The 18,852-nt window shown below is 32.7% G+C and overlaps 1 protein-coding gene and 1 pseudogene across 16 annotated transcripts in view; one reads left to right on the plus strand and one right to left on the minus strand.

Moving 5' to 3' along the window:
• Positions 1 to 18,852, plus strand: part of Gulp1 (GULP PTB domain containing engulfment adaptor 1) — a 270,215-nt gene that overhangs the window by 167,291 nt on the left and 84,072 nt on the right. For 15 of the 16 annotated variants that reach the window (XM_078017716.1, XM_078017712.1, XM_040294571.2 and 12 more), the window contains one exon: positions 1,445 to 1,506. In XM_078017716.1, coding sequence (XP_077873842.1) covers positions 1,445 to 1,506 — 62 coding nt within the window. Of the gene's footprint in view, positions 1 to 545; positions 653 to 1,444; positions 1,507 to 18,852 lie in introns of all 16 variants that reach the window. The other variant, XM_040294575.2, reaches the window with a different exon arrangement.
• On the minus strand, positions 5,413 to 10,793 carry LOC110598051 (non-histone chromosomal protein HMG-17 pseudogene; annotated as a pseudogene).

The following is an 18,852-nucleotide window of genomic DNA, read 5'->3' on the forward strand; positions in this document are numbered from 1 at the left end:
AAGAGTAAAAAAGACGACATGCCAAGTCTAAGTACAAATTATTCTTGAATTAAACATGTCATTGTTCATTAGCAAATTAAAAATTATAAGATAAAATTCATAGCAGAAGTAAAAAAAAACACCTAAAATGTTGTTGTCAATATTGCATTTTGAAGCTTGAAGAGCATTGCTTTTCAAAATATTTCATTGAAATGCAGTTCTCAATTGTCCACTCCAATAGAGAGAAATAACCCAATGCTGTTGATTCTGATGTCTTATCAGGGAAGATCTTGTGAATATTGCTTTATACCCATAATATATACATATGGCCAATGTCCTTCAAATAACTAACGTACCATGAATATATATAATTTTTCCTATATTTTCAAATTCCCTCAGTTTGAAAAGCTCTAATTTAATGACATCTAATTAATTTTTGTAAACACTATTTTAAATGTTCTCAATTGAATGTTAAGAGTACTTGGTTAGTAATCTGATATTCCCTTTCCATGGTAAAATATATCTTTAATTATTTTCTATTTATAATATTGATTTAATTTTTTTAGACTCCCTTGGAGATTAAAATACAAAACTTCACAAATGGAGACAACAAGATGTATTTGAAGATTAAGAAATCTAACTCCAAAACAAATGCAGTTTCAAAAAACAAGAAGTCAGTTTGCTTTGTGTAAACTTTAATGTTTTCCCTTCTTATACACTTCATAAAATATTTCTGAAACTATATTGAATGTATTAATAATGTTCAAAAATTGAATGAAATATATAAATATCAAAAATAAGTAATATACAATGTAAGTTAGTCTTAAAAATCTATGATTTTGTCCCATTTTCATTTCTAATAATTATTACACTTATCCAAGAAACATTCACTGTAGTATCATCTAAGATTTTTTATATTTATAATTTCTGATAATCAATATTTCTCTAAATTTAGAATAATGTTCTAATATTATATTGATTTCTTAATGAAATTGTAGATTAATTTATTTCAGCTTCATACAAACTCAACTGGTAGCTTAATATAAAATTTTTTCTTTAGAATATTTAAATCTTGATGCTAAAACATAATCACAATGAATAGAGAGTTTTTTTTTTTTTACTGTTCTGAGAATTAAAACAAAAAACCTGTAGTAAATGAAAGAAAAAATAGCTGCCTTTAATTGAATAATTGATATTATTCATATCTCACTGATGTTATTTCTAAATATTCTTCAAAAATTCAGCATTTTTTGTTTAAAAAAAATTAAAGTGGGGGACATTTATACCAGAAAAGAATCCTATAATCCTTCTCCAGCTACATTGATGTTACATTTGACTAGTTATTATTTTATAATGGAGAACTCAAAATTAGAAATGCTCAGACTCCCTACAGATGTTAATGCATGACTGACACCACAGGAAGCCATAATTTACTTTAACAATGACTATATTTTCTTTGTTGCAGACAAAACATGGATGCATACACCTGAAGCATTATCAAAACATTACATTCCCTATAATGCAAAGGTAAAAGTAGTTCATATAATATTATTTAATTTTATTTTGGATAGTATTATTACTATTTATGGTTGATATTAGAAAAATTTTGACTATGCATTGACATTCCCTGGTAAGTGATTCCTAAAAAAAGTTACATAAATAAAATAGCTAAGTACTGTATGATATAGGAAGTTATTTTTTATCTAAATAAATGATTCTTGTTTTACAAAGTATGTCATTTTAGATTTCTATTTATCATATATTTCATGCATGTGTTTTCTTCTAGTAATTTTGGCTATTATTAAAATTATTTGCAATATAATTTCCTGTAGGCAAGAAAAGAACAAATAAATTATCTTCTTTTAAAAATATTTTAATGGTGTATTATTGAAACTAAAAATAAAAAGTAGCCTGGAAATGAGAAAAATAAACTAAAATTTTAATAATTGTAAGGACCATCCAAGAATATTAACGAACAAAATTTTAATAATAATTTTTAAAAAGTTCATTATGTTACTCTTTTTTTCAGGTTACTACATTTATTTTTTCTTTTTGGTACTGAGGATTATACTCGGGGGCTTTTTACCACTGAACCACATTCCTAGCCCCTTTTTCCTTTTATTTTGATACAGAGTCTCACTAAGTTGCTTAGGGCCTTGTTGGGTTACTGAGATTGGCCTTGAACTTGGGATTCTCCTGCCTCAGCCTCATGAGTCTCTGGCATTAAGTGGTATGCCACCATGTCCAGCTCAATTTGCTACATTTTAAAATAGAAGTAAAAATTTGTGTCCCATGTTTTTAAAACTTTGATTTGCTATAGTTGGGAAATTGGACAAATGAATGAATGAAGTTTGCTAAATTAATTTTAAAAAAGGTGCTGTTTTTTTAGTTAGTAAGCACCAAACAGAAATCTGATTCAAAATTTGAGAGACAAGTGAATTAAAGAATTAAGATCATGAATGTGAATGGGTCAAATGCAGCCTAACTTTGGAGACAACAGGGGGGAAATAAAATTATAATAGTTTTATAAGGGAAAATAAGGGTTTTTTAATATGCTTTTAGTTGGGCCTTTATTTTATTTATTTATATGCAGTGCTGAGAATCAAACCCAGTGCTTCTCATATGTTAGGCAAGCAGTCTACCACTGAGCTACAACCCCAGCCCAATAAGGGAAAGTAAGGTTTTATGGATTAGTTAACTATGTATTGGAGTATAGGATTAGACATAGAAATTATGTAAGGACAAGAAAAAAAAAACATTCATTGAGCAGAAAATCAGTAGTGTTTAATAAGAAAGTCTACAGTGAAGGTGTATGTCTGAATTAGCAAGAAGAAACATTTAAAAGGTCATCTAGAAGAAATTCTTCTAGAACTGTTGTGCAGTAGTGAGATGGATAGAGGGAAGCAACTATTTTTCTTACTGACTTTGTAGCAAAAAAAAAAATGTTCCAAAATTTTTTCTAAGCAAAATAATATTTTTGAAATTACTACAGTGCTTATGAATTTTCCTGTATATTTTGCATGAAGATTGACATGATTTACCATGCAAACTGTAGTTAACCAAACTAAGTTCATAGTATCTATCTCTTCTATAGATATTTTTCACATTAATTAATAAGTTATTGTTATGATACCTAATGTAGAACAGAATTTACTCCAGAAAGCAAGGATTATTTTAAAACTCATGCTCAGATTTTGATAATGATAGTGGAATTATATCATTCAAGTGAAACAACTGAGATTATTTATTTATTTTTATGGATTTGAAATTTCTAATTTGGAAAAACTGGTTTATAAAGCGTTAAAATATTATATTATAATTAGAACCACCTTTAATTTGAACTCTGTGGTTAATGTTTGTCTGCATGGACAAGTTGCTTGTGATAATTCATAGGTGCATAACTGTAAGACATAGCACACTGATTAGAGGGTTCAGAAACATCTTTTCAGACTGGGGGCAGTTAAATATGGAAGGATCATTTGGTTTTGTTAATAATGTTTGTCATATGTGTGCTAAGTAGTATTAAAACAATTTGAAAAAAAATCTTATTTCCTTCTTCGAATTACTCTATAGTATCTCAAAGCACTATAGTGTAGTATTTTTGTGGAGTTATTTTAAAGATGTTCTGTATCTCTTTGTTAGAGCATATGTTACTTGAAAGCTGAATCCATGTTGATAGGAAGTAGTGTAGATGGCCTTGGTTTGTATCCTGACTCTAAAACTTTTAGCTGTGAATCTTTGAGAAAATTATTTTTCTCTATTATTATTCATCCACAAATAAGGATGATACTAATAATTACCCACTGGAGTGTTACAGATATAAAGGAGTTAGATAAAGTCTCAGAACGATATCCAAAATAAAATAATGTCTCAGTAAATATTAGCAATCATTAATTTATATTTTATTTTCACAGGACTTACAAAAGTGCCTGTCTGGGTGATACACACACACACACACACACACACACACACACACACACACACACCACACACACACAATGAATTAGTCCCAAATATCTTAATAATTAAATAGTTACTTTTTATTGAATCTTAATATATGCCAAGTATTTTACTGGTGTACTTTCACTTTATTTCCATGACTCAGAAAAATGAATAACAATGTTATTATCACTTTAAAAATTAAAAAAAAAACAGCAATACTGAACAATTGCATCATTTGTCCATTGTCACAAAGCTACTGAGACAGAGCCAGACTGATGAACTGAAGTCCATCTGATTTCAAAGCTTTACATTTTTAGATGTATGTAATAACACCTGTTTATTTACTCCTTCCTTAAATTGCTTTCAAGTAGAAGGCATGTTGCTTAAACTTTATTGGATGCTGGTGACACTTCACAGCTTTATAACACATTGCTTATTTTCTTATGGTGTTCATTATCGTAAAGAAATACTGTAATATTAACCAACATAAAAGACACATCATGTTCTGTCATTCAAAAGCACAGAAAGGTGTAGAGATTCAGAGAAGTGTGTTACTCCTATGTTATAAAAGTAGAAACAAGGTAATATTCAGGGGCAAAACAAAGTCAGGGGCCATTTCAAGATGAGAAGTCTTAAGGGTAGGAGACCAGGAGAGTCAGTAAAGTATGAGGCACAAAATATGGCAGGAGCTGGGCGTCAGTATGAAATACTGAAGCTGACCTGGTCAATCAGGGTCGATCCAAGAAATAGAATAGGTGGGATATCTACACACATACTAAAGATTGGGGAAGCTGACCAGGCAAGTCTGGAGTATGTGATAGGCCTTTAGGAAGGGCATGCTGGAACCTCTTGCTAGGAACTGACCCTGCAGACCACAGGTGGGATTGTTTTTTCTTCCTAAAGGAACCATCAGTTCTGTTTTAGTTCTGTTTGTTGTAAGGTCATCTCAGTTTCTTGGATTAGACCCACCAAGATTATCCAAGGTAATCTTTCCTACATAAATTCAACTAATCATAACTATTAATCACATCCACAAAATAATTTCACTGAAACACATAAATTAAAATTTGATTTAATAATGGGGTACTATAATAGCCAAGTTCACACATAAAACTGAGCATAACAAGAACATATGATCTGTAAGAGTAAATAGGTAAATTAAGAAGGTTGTAGATGGCAAAAGAAAACCTGATAGGTTGTGAATTAATCAAATAGAACTTTTGGACAATAAATCTGCAGTGATATAAAAGTTGATTTGCATCAGTAGAGATAGGAAGACAGCAAACCTCTTAGGAAGTTGTTTTGATTGTATAACTTAATGGTGATAAGTTTACCATATGGTAGCAAACAAATGTGTAGTGGAAAATAAAGATTTATAAACCTTACTAACAAACAAGTGATGCAATATAGGAATAGACTGTGCATGGAGAGTGAGAGAAATATGTATTTTTATCTTGGTTAAAGAGAAAATGGCTGAAGATTCTCCTTACATCACTCATTTTTGGCATCCACTGGTTACAAATTAAAGTGAGAGTTTAACAACTCTTTAAGAATAATTTTCTCTGAGGAGATATGTAATAACATTTATGTTAAGTTGTCATTAAGGTTATAGTCTTCTGCTCTAATATTCTAGTATAGCTCCTATAGTTACTTATTTAGAATGCGATTTAGTTTTACATTGTTTCATTTTGTAGAACATTTATTTCAAAAATTTTCATTTTAATATTCATGGTGTAATCTTTACAGATTGCATGTGGAAATAAAATAATAGATAGTTTTAAAAGTATTAGTCTATGCAGCAACCATTAGTATGAAGGTTTTAAAAATGTGCATAAATACTAGTTTATTGGGAACTTTCACATTATTTTGTATACTCTGTAGTAAAGTTTTCAAGCTATAGGTTATAACCTCTGAAAAACTGCATTATGAGATCCATGTTGTTAATTATCAGATGCATATATTTAAAGATGAAATAGAATAACATAAAAAAGGAAATAAATTTTCAGAATGCATATATAAAGCATTGAATTGTTGCATAAAATTGTGCTTTGCATCCAAAGAATTTGAAATCCAATGCCTTTATAGGGTGCCAAAGACTTCACCAGATTTAACTAATTTAAATAAAAAACTAATAACAAGAATAAATGCTTATAAAAGCAATTAAATTTTTAATAGAAAATATGATTACTATATAAATTTAACTACATGTGATCATTAAATACAACATTTTACAGTGATTTCTGAAATATTCATATAAACATGGTCATTGAGTAAAAAGTAAATAAGGTTTAGTCATATATCCATTCACATATAAACTTATTCATTTGAATTCATCTCTTACTTTAAGCAAAGTCCTAAACTAGGCAATGGGTATTCATTAGAGAACAAAGTAGACAAAACCCCTGTTCTCCTGGGGGTTAAATTCAATAAGCAAAATATCTTTTCAGAAATGCCAATAAGAAAATAATAATTATATTTTATGGATTAAGAAAAAATTAATATTATTTTAGCATATTTTACCATATATGTTATAAATATGTGCCATGTAATGTAATATTGTACTTGTAATGTAATATTGATATAATATTTTATATATTATTATAATATTCCATTTTGAAATAATTGCTATAGAGAAAAATAGAGCAAGATAACAGAATATTGGAATTGGAGGAGTAGAAAACAGGCTACTGTTTTACATAAATTGAAAGATCTTAGGGGAGAATAGCGGCCTTATGGGAAAATGAGGAAGTGAGATGTGCCTGTGAAGGAGAAGAGTGTTCCAGACATGCAGGACAAGGGCAAGGAGGATGGTGATCCTCACAGACTAGCTGGGGAGGCCACCCGGTGGGAAATTCGGGTGACTGCCATCAAAAGGCACAGTGAAGCAGAGCTAGGGGAGAAGGGTGTCTTTAAGCTCTTATAGTATTTCTAGACCTCTGAAAACTTTGGAAAGTGGTGACTTTGTAGAGGTTTCAAAGAAAGAGTAAAGCTGAGACAAATTATCAACAGAAATTGGCTGTAAGGAATCAAATGTGGAAGCACTGAGTTCTGGCAAGAGATTTCGCTTGGAGCAGGGTAGGAGCTGGAGAAGAAAAGCAGTGACACTTTGGATACAATTTGCAAATAAAGCAGAGGAAATCTGTAGGTGGTTTGCTTATTAGTTTCCTATTGCTTTTACAATAAAAAATTAAAACTGAATTTTTTTAAAGAAAAGGTCACCCTTAAGGGAGACGATAGTGTTTCCTATTCCCTCTGACTTTCAATGAGAATGCTTAATTGTCCTTTCTACAAAGGAGAAACACTGGCAAAATTTATTTTTTATTATTATTCTGTTAGTGTACAATAGTTATTTCTTTGATAAAGAACACTAACAGGCTTCATGTAAAATATTTATTAAATATTTTATTCTAAAATATAGAACTGCTCCAAGGAAGTTTGTTCTTCTATGAAAGATTTAGGATATCTACGAATGGGGCTGGGGATTTAGATACGTTGTAGAACACTTGCCTAGCATGCTACAGGCCCTGAGTTCAATCCCCAGAACCAAATATATATATATATATATATATATATATATATATACACACACACATATGTATACATACATATACATGAATGCAATTTTAAAGACATTATTTTGTACCATGCAGCAATAAAATTGTCAGCATTCCCAGATCATCTCTTTTTTATTTGTTTATTCTAATTAGACATGATAGTAGAATGTATTTATACATATTATACAAACATGGAGTATAAATTTTCATTTTTTTATGTTTGCACATGATGAGAAATTATACGGTCATATATTCCTATATGAACATAGAACAGTTATGTCTGGTCATTCTGCTGGCTTTTCCATTCCCATTCCTTGTCTCTTCTCTCCACTCCCCTGCCCAATCCAGAGAACCTCCACTCCCCTACCCCAGTTATTATAAGTCAGCATCGCATATCAGAGAGAATAGTAGGCCTTTGATTTTTGAGGATTGGCTTATTTCCTTTAGCGTGATAGTCTCCAGATCCATCCATTTACCGACAAATGCCATAATTTCGATCTGCTTTATGGATAAGTACTATTTCATTGTGTTTTATGTACCACATTTTCTTTATCCTGTCATATGTTGAAGGGCATCTAGATGGGTTTCATAACTTTGCTATTGTGAATTGAGCTGCTTAAACATTGATGTGGCAGAATCACTGTAGTATGTTGATTTTAATTTCTTTGGGTAGATACCAAAGAATGGGATAACTGAATCAAATCGTGGTTCCATTTCAAGTTTTCTGAGGAATCTCCATACTGCATTCCAGAGTGGTTTCACAAACTTGCAGTCCCACTAGCAACATATCAGTACACCCTTTTCCTCACATCCTCACCAACATTTATTGTTGCATCTATTTTTGATAAATGCCATTTTGACTGGATTGAGAGGAAATCTCAGTGTAGTTTTAATTAGCATTTCTCTAATGTCTAGTGATATTGAACTTTTTTTTCGTATATTTTTTGACCAATCATATTTCTTCTTCTGTGATGTGTTTGTTCAGTTACTTTGCCCATTTATTGTTTGGGCTATTTATTTTCTGGAGTTAAGTTTTTTTGAGTTCTCATATATCCTGGAGATTAGTGGTCTGAGATGCAGGTGACAAAGCCTCTCTTCCATTCTGTAGGCTCTCTCTTGAAGCTCTTGATTTTTTCCTTTGCTGTGAAGAAGGTTTTCAGTTTGGTACCATCCCATTTATTGATTCTTGATTTTACTTCTTGTGTTTCAGGAATCTTCTTGAGGAAGTCAGTTCCTCATAATATGAGATTTTATGATAGAGATTTGGGCCTATTTTTTATTCTATAGGACAGGGTCTCTGGTCTAATGCCTAGGTCCTTGATCCACTTTGAGTTTTATGCAAGATGAGAGATAGGGGTCCAGTTTCATTTTCTTACATGTGTATTTCGAGTTTTCCCAGTACTGTTTGTTGAAGAAGCTATCTTTTCTTCAATGTATGTTACAGAGCCTTTCTCTAGTACAAGATAACTGTATTTATGTGGATTTGTCCCTGTGTTTTCTATTCTGTACCACTGATCTTCAAGTCTATTTTGGTGCTAATACTGTGTCATTTTTGTATAGCTCTATACTATAATTTAAGGTCTGGTATTGTGTTGCCTCCTGCTTCAGTTTTCTTGTGATGATTGCTTTAGCTACTTGGGCCACTTATTTTTCAAAATGAATTTCATGACTGCATTCTCTATTTTTGTGAAAAATGTCATCATAACATTAATAGGAAAGGAATTAAACCTATTTAGTGTTTTTCAGTAGTATGGCCATTTTGACAATATTAATTCTGCCTACCCAAGAGCATGGGAGATCTTTCCGTCTTCTAAGGTCTTCTTCAATTTCTTCCTTAGTGTTTTATAGTTTTTGTTGTAGAGGTCTTTTGACTCTTTTGTTAGATTGATTCCCAAGTTCTTAACTATTTTTTAGGCTATTTTGAGTGGGATAATTTCCTAATTTCTCTTTCAGTTGATTCATTACCAATGTATAGGAATGCAATTGGGTTTTGGGTGTTAATTTTATGTCCTACTACTTTACTGAATTCATCTATGAGTTCTAGAAGTTTCCTGGATTTTTTTGGTCATCTAAATATAGAATCATGTCCTCAGCAAATAGAGATAGTTTGAGTTATTTTCCTATTCATATCCCCTTAATTTCTTCTACTGTCTAACTGCTCTGACTAGAGTTTCCAGGACTATGTTGAATAGAAATAGTGAAAAAAGGCATCCTTGTCTTGTTCCAGTTTTTAAAGGAAATACTTTCAATTTTACTCCATTTAGACTGATGTTGGCTTTTGGTGTATCAGCTTTTACAATATTGAAGTATGTTCCTACTATCCCTAGATTTACTTGTGTTTAGAACAGGAATGGATGCTGAATTTTGTCAAATGCTTTTGCCATATCTATTAATATAATAATGGGATTCTTGTTTTTAAATCTATTGATGTGATGAATTATGTTTATTGATTTCCATAGGTTGAACCAACCTTGCATTGCTAAGATGAACCCCACTCGATCATGGTGCATTATCTTTAATATGTTTGTATGAAATTTGCCATTATTTTATTAAGAATTTTTGCATCTATGTCCCATCTGAGGGACATTGTTTCAACAATTTCACTGGAAAGTCCAGATTATCCAACACACAGGTAAAACCAATTGTTTTGAGTCAGTTTCCAACAAGTCTGAGTTTAAGGGAGTTAAGTCTATGCCAATGGCAGAGAGGGAGAGGGCAACATAAAGATGTATTGAGTTTTTCCATTTTTTGTTTTTTTTGCCAAGGTAGCTATATGTGCCAACATCAGGGAATCCCTCTTCTTGGAAGCCAAGAGGAAGTCTCTCAAAACTAGCAGAGAAAGGTACTTTCCCTCACAGCAATCCGGCTTTGGAGACATCTACTAGTGACATATGCATTTTCCCCCCAACACAATGAAGCATTTGTTTTTTGTGTTAACAACATAACTTAAAAAACAAAAGCAAAAAAAAAAATCTGCATTTTTGTAAAACTTGATAAAAAAATAGTATTTCAAATTGTGTAGTCACCAAAAGTACACAGTTATCAAAAATGCACACACTTCTCTTGACATCTCCAGCACCTTCAGGTTTCCAACACCTTCTGGTCAGTGTTAGCATCTCCATTTTCTGCAGGGTCTCCATCCTTGCCAGTGTCAACTTTTCTCTTTTTCCCTTTGAGTACCTCTCTTTCTTCCTTGCAAGGGACTTTTTAGGCTTGGAGTCTAGCTTTGAAGGACAACCTTGTGGATCTTCTCTGTGGTTTATCATTTACATTGGCTTCATCTCCTTTACCATTCCCTTCAGCCTTTCTCTTGGGCATGGTGGTGATGGTGGCATGATGGCAGGTGCTGGACATGGGGGATGCAGTGGTGTGGGGCTTTGGTTGGTCTGAGTGTTGTTCTCACCTCTTCTTTTCTCTATACCTTCTAATTTAGTTTTTGTTTGGAGGATCTATCCAGTGATAAGAGAGGTGTGTTAAAATCACCCCATATTAGTGTGTTGTGGTCTATTAGAGTCTTGAAAATGAGAAGGATTTGTTTGGTGTATATAGATGCTCCATTGATTGGAACACAGATATTTACAATTGTTATGTGTTCTTGATGTATAATTCTCTTAAGCAGTATGAAACTTTGTCCCTTCTGATTAACTTTGACTTGAAGTCCACTTTATCTGATATGAAGATGGAAACTCCTGTTTGTTTATGAGATCCATGTGAATAATATCTTTTTACCCATTATTTTAAGTCAGTCTGTAGATATCTTTGCCTATGAGGTGAGTCTCTGGGAACAGTATATTGTTGGGTCTTATTTTTAAACCCAATCTGCCAGTCTATGGCTTTTTTTTTTTTTTCAGAGATACTGCCAATTGAACTCAGAGGCACTAGACCACCGAGTCACATCACCAGCCCTCTTTTGTATTTTATTTAGAGATAGGGTCTCACTGAGTTGCTTAGCACCTTATATTTGCTAACGCTGGCTTTGAACCTGCCATCCTCATGTCTTAGCCTCCCGAGCTGCTGGGATTATAGGTGTGCACCACTGAGCCCAGCTCAGTCTTTGGCTTTTGATGTATGAGTTTAGGTTATTTATATTCAATGTTATTATCAAGAAATGACTTTTATTCCATGTCATTTTGATTTATTTCTGGTTTTTAATTTGAGTTATTTTGTCTTTTGGCTATTCTAGTGTAGTTGCTCCTTTTATTGGTTTTTAATTTTTTAATTTCTTCTTCTTGAAATATCATATTGAATATGTTTTGTAGTGGAGGCTTTTTAGTTGTTAGTTCTTTTTAACTTTTGTGTATCATGGAAGGTTTTTATCTTATTGTCAATTCTGAAGCCTAATTTGATGGGTATAATATTCTCAGTTGGCATTCATTTTCTTTTAGAGCTTGATATACATTATTCTTAGAACTCTTAGCTTTGAGGGTCTAGGTTGAGAAATCAGCTGTGATCTGGGTTGGTTTTCCTTTACATGCAAATTATCATTTTCTCTCTCATCCTTTAAAATTCTTTCCTTATTCTCTGTGTTAGGCATTTTCATAAGAATGTCCCTTGGTGTGGGTCTGTTGCATTTTTGTACATTTGGAGTCCTATAAGCCTCCTGTGTATTTGATTTTCCATTTTATTCTTTAGGTTTGGGAAGTTTTCTGATGTTGTTATTTTGAAAAGATTGTGCATTCCTTTGGTTTATTTCTCCAGCCTTCATCTATCACAGTAAATCTTCTATTTGGCCTTTTCATGTTATCCTATATTTCTTGGAAATTCTGTTTGTGGTCTCTTAACATCTTTTCTCCAGGGTCTACTTCATTTTCAGTGTTATATATTTTGTCTTCATTTCCTGAAACTCTTGTCTTCCAAGTGATATAGTCTGTTTATGATGCTTTCCATTGTTTTTGATTTCTTCATTTTGAGGATTACTGCTTGGTTTCTTTTCATAATTTCTATCTCCTTATTGAGGTGATCTTTTACTTCCTGTATTTTCTCTCCAGTTTCACTACTTACAGTGTTCTTTATGTCAGAGATTAGTTTAACTATGCACATTATAAACTCCTTCTCTGATATTCTTTCACTGTGGTATTGATAGATTCTATTGTTGAAGCATTTTGGTTTGTTTGGGGCAATTTGTTCCCTTGCTTTTTCATGTTTTTGTGTATGGATATGAGGCAGTAGAGTTTCTAACCTGTGGACTTATAATGTCCCTGAAAGTACCTCACATTTTAGGGGGAGACAAATAAAAACAACGATCAATGCAAACAATATACAGCATTAAACCAAATAGTTTCTGCTATGGCATCTACAATGTTACAATAAACAGAAATGATATGGTCAGTTATTTCTTACAGTAAAAACAGTAAGTTTGCAACTAAAGGGTTTACAATTTCAAATGGTGAACAGGGAAAACAGAAGTGACATGAGATGTGATGATTATGAAGGAAGAAGAGAAGGTAGAAATAAAACTTACAGGAAGAATAAAAGAGAGAAAGATAGAGATTTACTGTCATTGGAAGAGAGAGAATCAATTGAAACAAGTAAGAAAAAATAGAGTAAAATTTAAAATATTAAAAATAAAAATAAAAGAATACAACACAGAACTGAGGTATATTAATCAACATCCCGTTCCTCAAAAAACTGATCCACATAAACTAACTGGCTTCAAAAATGCTAAAAATGAGGAGGGGGGGGAAGCCAAGTATGTGTATGTATACATATCCATGAATCATAATGGTCACAACACAGAAAAGGAGGAAAAAAACAGGAAAGGAAAAAAAATCTCAGTGAACAGTTAAAGAATTTTTTCCATTGACGGTTAAATGATTCTCAGCTTCTCAGCAGTATTAGGTGGGGTCATCTGGAGTGTAACACTCCACCCTCCACATTGCTGGAGTCAGAGAGGTAGGTAATCCTATAGGTGGAATTCCTGGAGGTAGGGTTAAGATTTAGGTAGGCATCAGGCTCTTCTCTGAACACAAGTTGGTTTGGAGGTTTTAAGTCATTGCACCTCCCAGGCCCAGCAATTGCAGGTCCTAACTGGAAGTCTGCAGTCAGGGAACTCTCTTGGGTTCCACTGGTGTGATGAAAAAGACAATTATTATTCTACTATGTCATCTGCAGACCCCTTGTTTCCTAGTCTTGGGTGCAGTGTCCAAACCCAATCTCTCCTATCCCTGCCCTTTCAGATTCCCATTTAGGCATGTCTCTCCCAGCCTTTTCTGCAAGCAGCTGGATTGGAGAGGTTGGGGGAAAGCCTGGTGGGTTTCCATGACCAATATTTCCCTGTGTAAACTCTCTCCACATTTTATTTTCTCCTGGTCACTTAGGCACACTCTATGTTGGTAGTGTGTTTGCCACACCTATATTTTGGGCCAAACTTGGATTTGCCAGGAATCAGCCTTTTAGCTACTGGATCTAGCACCATGGATGCAAAATGTTTTCTTCCTCTCCTCCACATGCAGCCAGTAGGAATTCAGCCTCTTTCTGGCACAAGGATATTGTGCAGAGCGTCTTTCAGTCTAGTCAGGCAGTGTCTAAACTCTCCTACCCAGACAATTTCAGCCTCCTACAAATGCAGTATCTTTAATTCCCTTATTCCTTCACTTTGCTTGTGAAGGGATGGCTGTGGCTGGTGCCTCTGGCCATGGTAGCAGCTGTGGCACTAGAGATTTCTTCCTTATTATATGCAACTTCCTGAGTTCTCAATCTGCTTTGTCCAGTTTTAAATTCCAGTAAAGTCCCCTCCCCATTTTTTTTTTTTTATTAGCCACTTTACGGAGAAGCTGCCTCTCCACTTTCTTGGTTTTATGCCACAGAGCAGACAGGAAAGCAACCCTTTCTATTCCGCCATCTTGAAACCCTCCCCTAGATTATCTGTATAATTTTTTTTATTAGTGTATTATAATTCTATACAATAGTGGGATTATTTTGACACAGTCATACATACATGGAATATAATTTGCTCCATTTCAGTCCCCAGGACTTCTTTTCTTCCTATTCTCCTCCCTCTTCTTGTTACCCTTCCTCTATTGCTTTTCCTTGTTTTTACTTATTTCTTAAATTGTTGTTTTATAGATACACATAAAAGTAGAAAATGCTGTGAAATATTCATATATAGTCAATTTAATTCTGCAGTTCCTCTCTTTTCCTATCTGTGCTTCTTCCCCTCAACCCCTTCCTTTACTCCACTGAACTCCCTTCTATTTTCACAACATGACACCCTCAATCCATCCCTCCTTGTCTCTCCAGATTCCACACATGAGAGATAACTTTCAACCTTGATTTCTTGAGCCTGGCGTGTTTCACTTAACATGATCTCCAGTTCCATCCATTTACCATGCAATAGTATGCTTTCATTCTTCTTTATGACCATGTAAAACTCCATTGTGCATCTATTCCACATTTTCTTTATCCATTCATTTATTGACAGGCACCTGGGCTGGTTCCATGACTTGGCTACTGTGAATTGTGCTGCAGTAAACATGTACATACCTGTATCACTATAGTACATTGATTTTAGTTCCTGTGGTTAGATACCAGAGTGGCACAACAGAGTCGGATGATGCTTGATTATCTCTTTATTGTCTTCCAACCTCTAAAAGTGAGCAAACCCAAGGCATATATGAACAGGGACCTTGACGTTAAAATTATGTCTTCTTGGGAGGGAGAAAAGACTCATGTGGAGCAAAGAGTTTTGGACAAAGGACTTTGAACAACAACATAGATGATAACCATCAAAACAAAGTGTAAATGATAAAGAGAGGTTTAGAAAAGAAGATTACATCATATTTCAATGCTTTCCAGAGGCATTATTTTCTTTATGAAATATGCTTCCTTTGCCACTAACCTGTTTTATGAGAGAGAAGCCTTGCTGAATTAGGAAGTCATATAGCTTCTATCTAGGCTTTCTCAACCTTTACAATGAATCTTCCTCCACATTTATGACCCATAAATTCTTATTTGTTTCAAAAAATATAAAAAAATAAAAGAGCAAAGACAAAAACAAATTGATAATGTATATTTCAGGAAAGCGGAATAAAAGAATTTATTATTTTCATCACAAGAAAATGATAAATATTTCAAGAAACAGATGTATTTACTGATTTGTGTATGAGACAATGTATGCATGTATCAAAACATTACATTGTTCCATATTAGTATGTATGATTTTATTAATAAAAACAATACACAAACAAGATAAAATGTGATTGTAAGATGTTGGAACTTGAGTGTGCTAATACTTCATAGCTGATTGAAAAATCACATCTTAGCATCTTATATTTGAAATTTATAAGTAATTCTGTTCAATAGTAATTATAATAGGGGCATGGAAGCCTAGATATGTGGTATGCTCAGATGCACACCCATGAGCAAACTCCACACTAACAACTCCACTGATGCTCCCCATATTGTAGAGCCACATATTTGCTTCATCCTGTTACAGTGACTGGAGCAGCCTCTTCTCAAACCATCTGTGTTCAAATTTCCACTCTCAACTCCTATCTGAATTATGTGAATTTTTATCCTTGAGTTTTCTCATTTATAAAATGAGATTATTTGCTTGTGCCTCATAAGATTTAAATAACTACATATAGTCACATATAATATATATCTTTGTCTAATGTGTCATAAAATTATTATTAATATTTTTGCTATAATATTTTATCAGCTCCATAGTTGGCATTAGTCATGATCCTTGAGAATAATTTAGGGTTTGCTATATTATCTGAAAAACAGTGACCAAACCACTCAGAATACATGTCATGTATTTTATCTTTTCTGTTTGCATCAGAAACAATGACATCAGTCAGGGTATCTGCAGTGGCCACCCTTATCGGGAAAGAGTGACCTTTCCTGCAGTCACAATAGGAGATAATAGTGCTAGTGTGCTGGACTTTTGTAGAGGAGAGTGTTTTGACCATTAAAGAAAACTACCATTGTGGTTATACTTTCCTATTGAGTTTTTAACAACAGCATTTGGTAGTGAAATGTTTAATGCAAATATTGTCCTAGTCTTAAAATCAAATGCAGAAATATGAGGAAGCTCATGCACAGCTTTAAAAACTGTGTCAGGGAGTCATACAAGTAAGAAGTTAATGAAGAAGGAAAGTTACAACATTATGTAGCCTAATGAGTCATGGTAGAGAAAGATCTTAATATAATCACATCAATTTGCTAATGCTTCTTAAATCATTTTTGGTGAATACATGAAAAATTGCCATTCAATGAAATGTTAATATTGGTTTATGAGTTAATTGAAAAAAATCTACATGTTAGAAATAAATGGTATCTCTGTCAAAATTTTTTTAAAAAAGTCAAAATAAGAAACCAGGAAGGACAACATATTTAAATTGAACTTTGTGGAATCATTGCAAATCAAGCAGAAGGTATATCTCTGTAATTGATTTGATGTCTTACTGAAGCCATCCAAAATGGGTTAGATTTTTAAATTCATGACATTCTCTAGAGCAGTTGTATGATGGCAGTAAACATAAGTATTTGCCAATTTTGCTGGTGGTCGATACAAGGGGAAATACAGAAGGAACATAAAGAGCTCAATTGCATTTCATATAATCCATTTGATTTATTACAAAATGATTTCTTAACTTAATCAATCTCAAAGCATAGGAACTTCATAAAAAATTTTTAAACAGAAGCTTATAGGTTTTCTTAGATTTTAGAATTGGTCTTTTTTTAAATTGGTGCATGATAATTATATATAATAGTGTGCTTCATTGTTACATATGCATACATGCACACAGTAGAACAACATTATTTGGTCAATTAGTATTTAATAATACTAATATATATATATCACATATATTCATTCTAAGTACTTGAAAATTGAAGAATAAGCATCTGTAATTAAATGTTAACTATCACTTCCTCCAATTAAAAATTAATATACTCTAAAACATATGTTGATATTTCTGCACCTGCAGTCATTTGAAATGTTCTTTTATGCGTCCAAAGTATACTGATACATATTTAAAAGGACAGTAAAAAATCTATAAAATGTTATTCTTCCCTTGACTTCTATACAGTGGGAAGTGATAAGGTATTTTTCATGCTAAAAATGCAAAAAAAAAAAAAAAAGACACAAACAAACAAGTAAGAAGAGCATAGTAGTAGCTGAATGTTTGTTGAATGGTGATTTTATACTTGGTGTGTACTTATAAAAGGCAAGGATAAATGAAGAAAGAAATGAGAGTAAACACAGAATTATACTTAACTTCTCAATTATTGAAATGAATTTAATAAAACCAGTTTGGTGCTGAAAGCTCCTTCAAAGAGAATGCCTATTTCCCCCCACAAACAAATTTTCTCACATAATTGCAATAGTTATTGAACATAATTTTGAAGGTCTTAATTGTAAACTAGTACTCTGCATATAAGAATGTTCTAAAAGAGTATATACAGCTGCTAGAAATCAGTGAATAGAAACCAAAATCATCATATTATAGCATGTGACTATGGACTATGGTGTTGTTTTAAATAATTTGTTTAAAAAATATTAGTATGAGTTACATATTCAAAAACTTTTTTAATATTTAAGTGGACTTCAGAATTGATTATAATCTGTCATTTTCTTGAAAAAGCAATTTGAGGCCCAGAAAGGTTAAATGATTGTCTTAAATTTATACAGGAATATAGTAGTAAAATTAAGGTAAGTAAATCAGGTCTTAATATCTATTTTGCTTTCCATTGCAATATATGGTTCCTAATTTTAAAGAAATTAACCTACTTAGCTGTGAATGAATAAAACAAAGACAAAATAGAATATGTGTACAAGTCTGCCCTTTGTATCTGTCATGTATCAAATTATTTCATCTGTGGAGTCCTTGCCTGTTAAGTGATGCTCTGGATATCATTTAAAACCAGTCAGGACTTTGGCAGAGATGTGCATGAGGTAAGCAGACTAAATAAGGTCTATATATTTGCCTTCCTAACCCTGAGGCCACAATGTCTCAGTTTCTATAATATATTTTATTTCCCTTATTCTGCTTTTTTATAAATGTTATTTCTGTTTACCTAATCCCTAGAAAAAAATGCCTAGGTGTTATCTGTTTTTCTAAATATTTCTTCAAGCACGACAACTTATTATTGGAGAATATACTGGATGTTGGTATATTTATCATTTATTCCATGTTTCTACATGGATATGTCTGGTGTTATGTGAAATAACAAGAAAGCATGTTCATAGCCAAAGAATGCTTTTGAAAAAGGAAAGATCTGAGTTGATCTCAAAAGGGTCAAGCAGTAGCATTCTGAAGCCTGGAATGTGAAATTCAAAACACTGAGGACAAAGGAAAAGTGGGGCGTTGTATAAGAGAAGAAGAAAAAACATGTTTGAAAAAATCCAAGATATTTAATGCTTTTATCAAGC

The sequence above is a fragment of the Ictidomys tridecemlineatus genome, chromosome 7, assembly GCF_052094955.1.
Source record: "Ictidomys tridecemlineatus isolate mIctTri1 chromosome 7, mIctTri1.hap1, whole genome shotgun sequence".
Taxonomy (NCBI): domain Eukaryota; kingdom Metazoa; phylum Chordata; class Mammalia; order Rodentia; family Sciuridae; genus Ictidomys; species Ictidomys tridecemlineatus.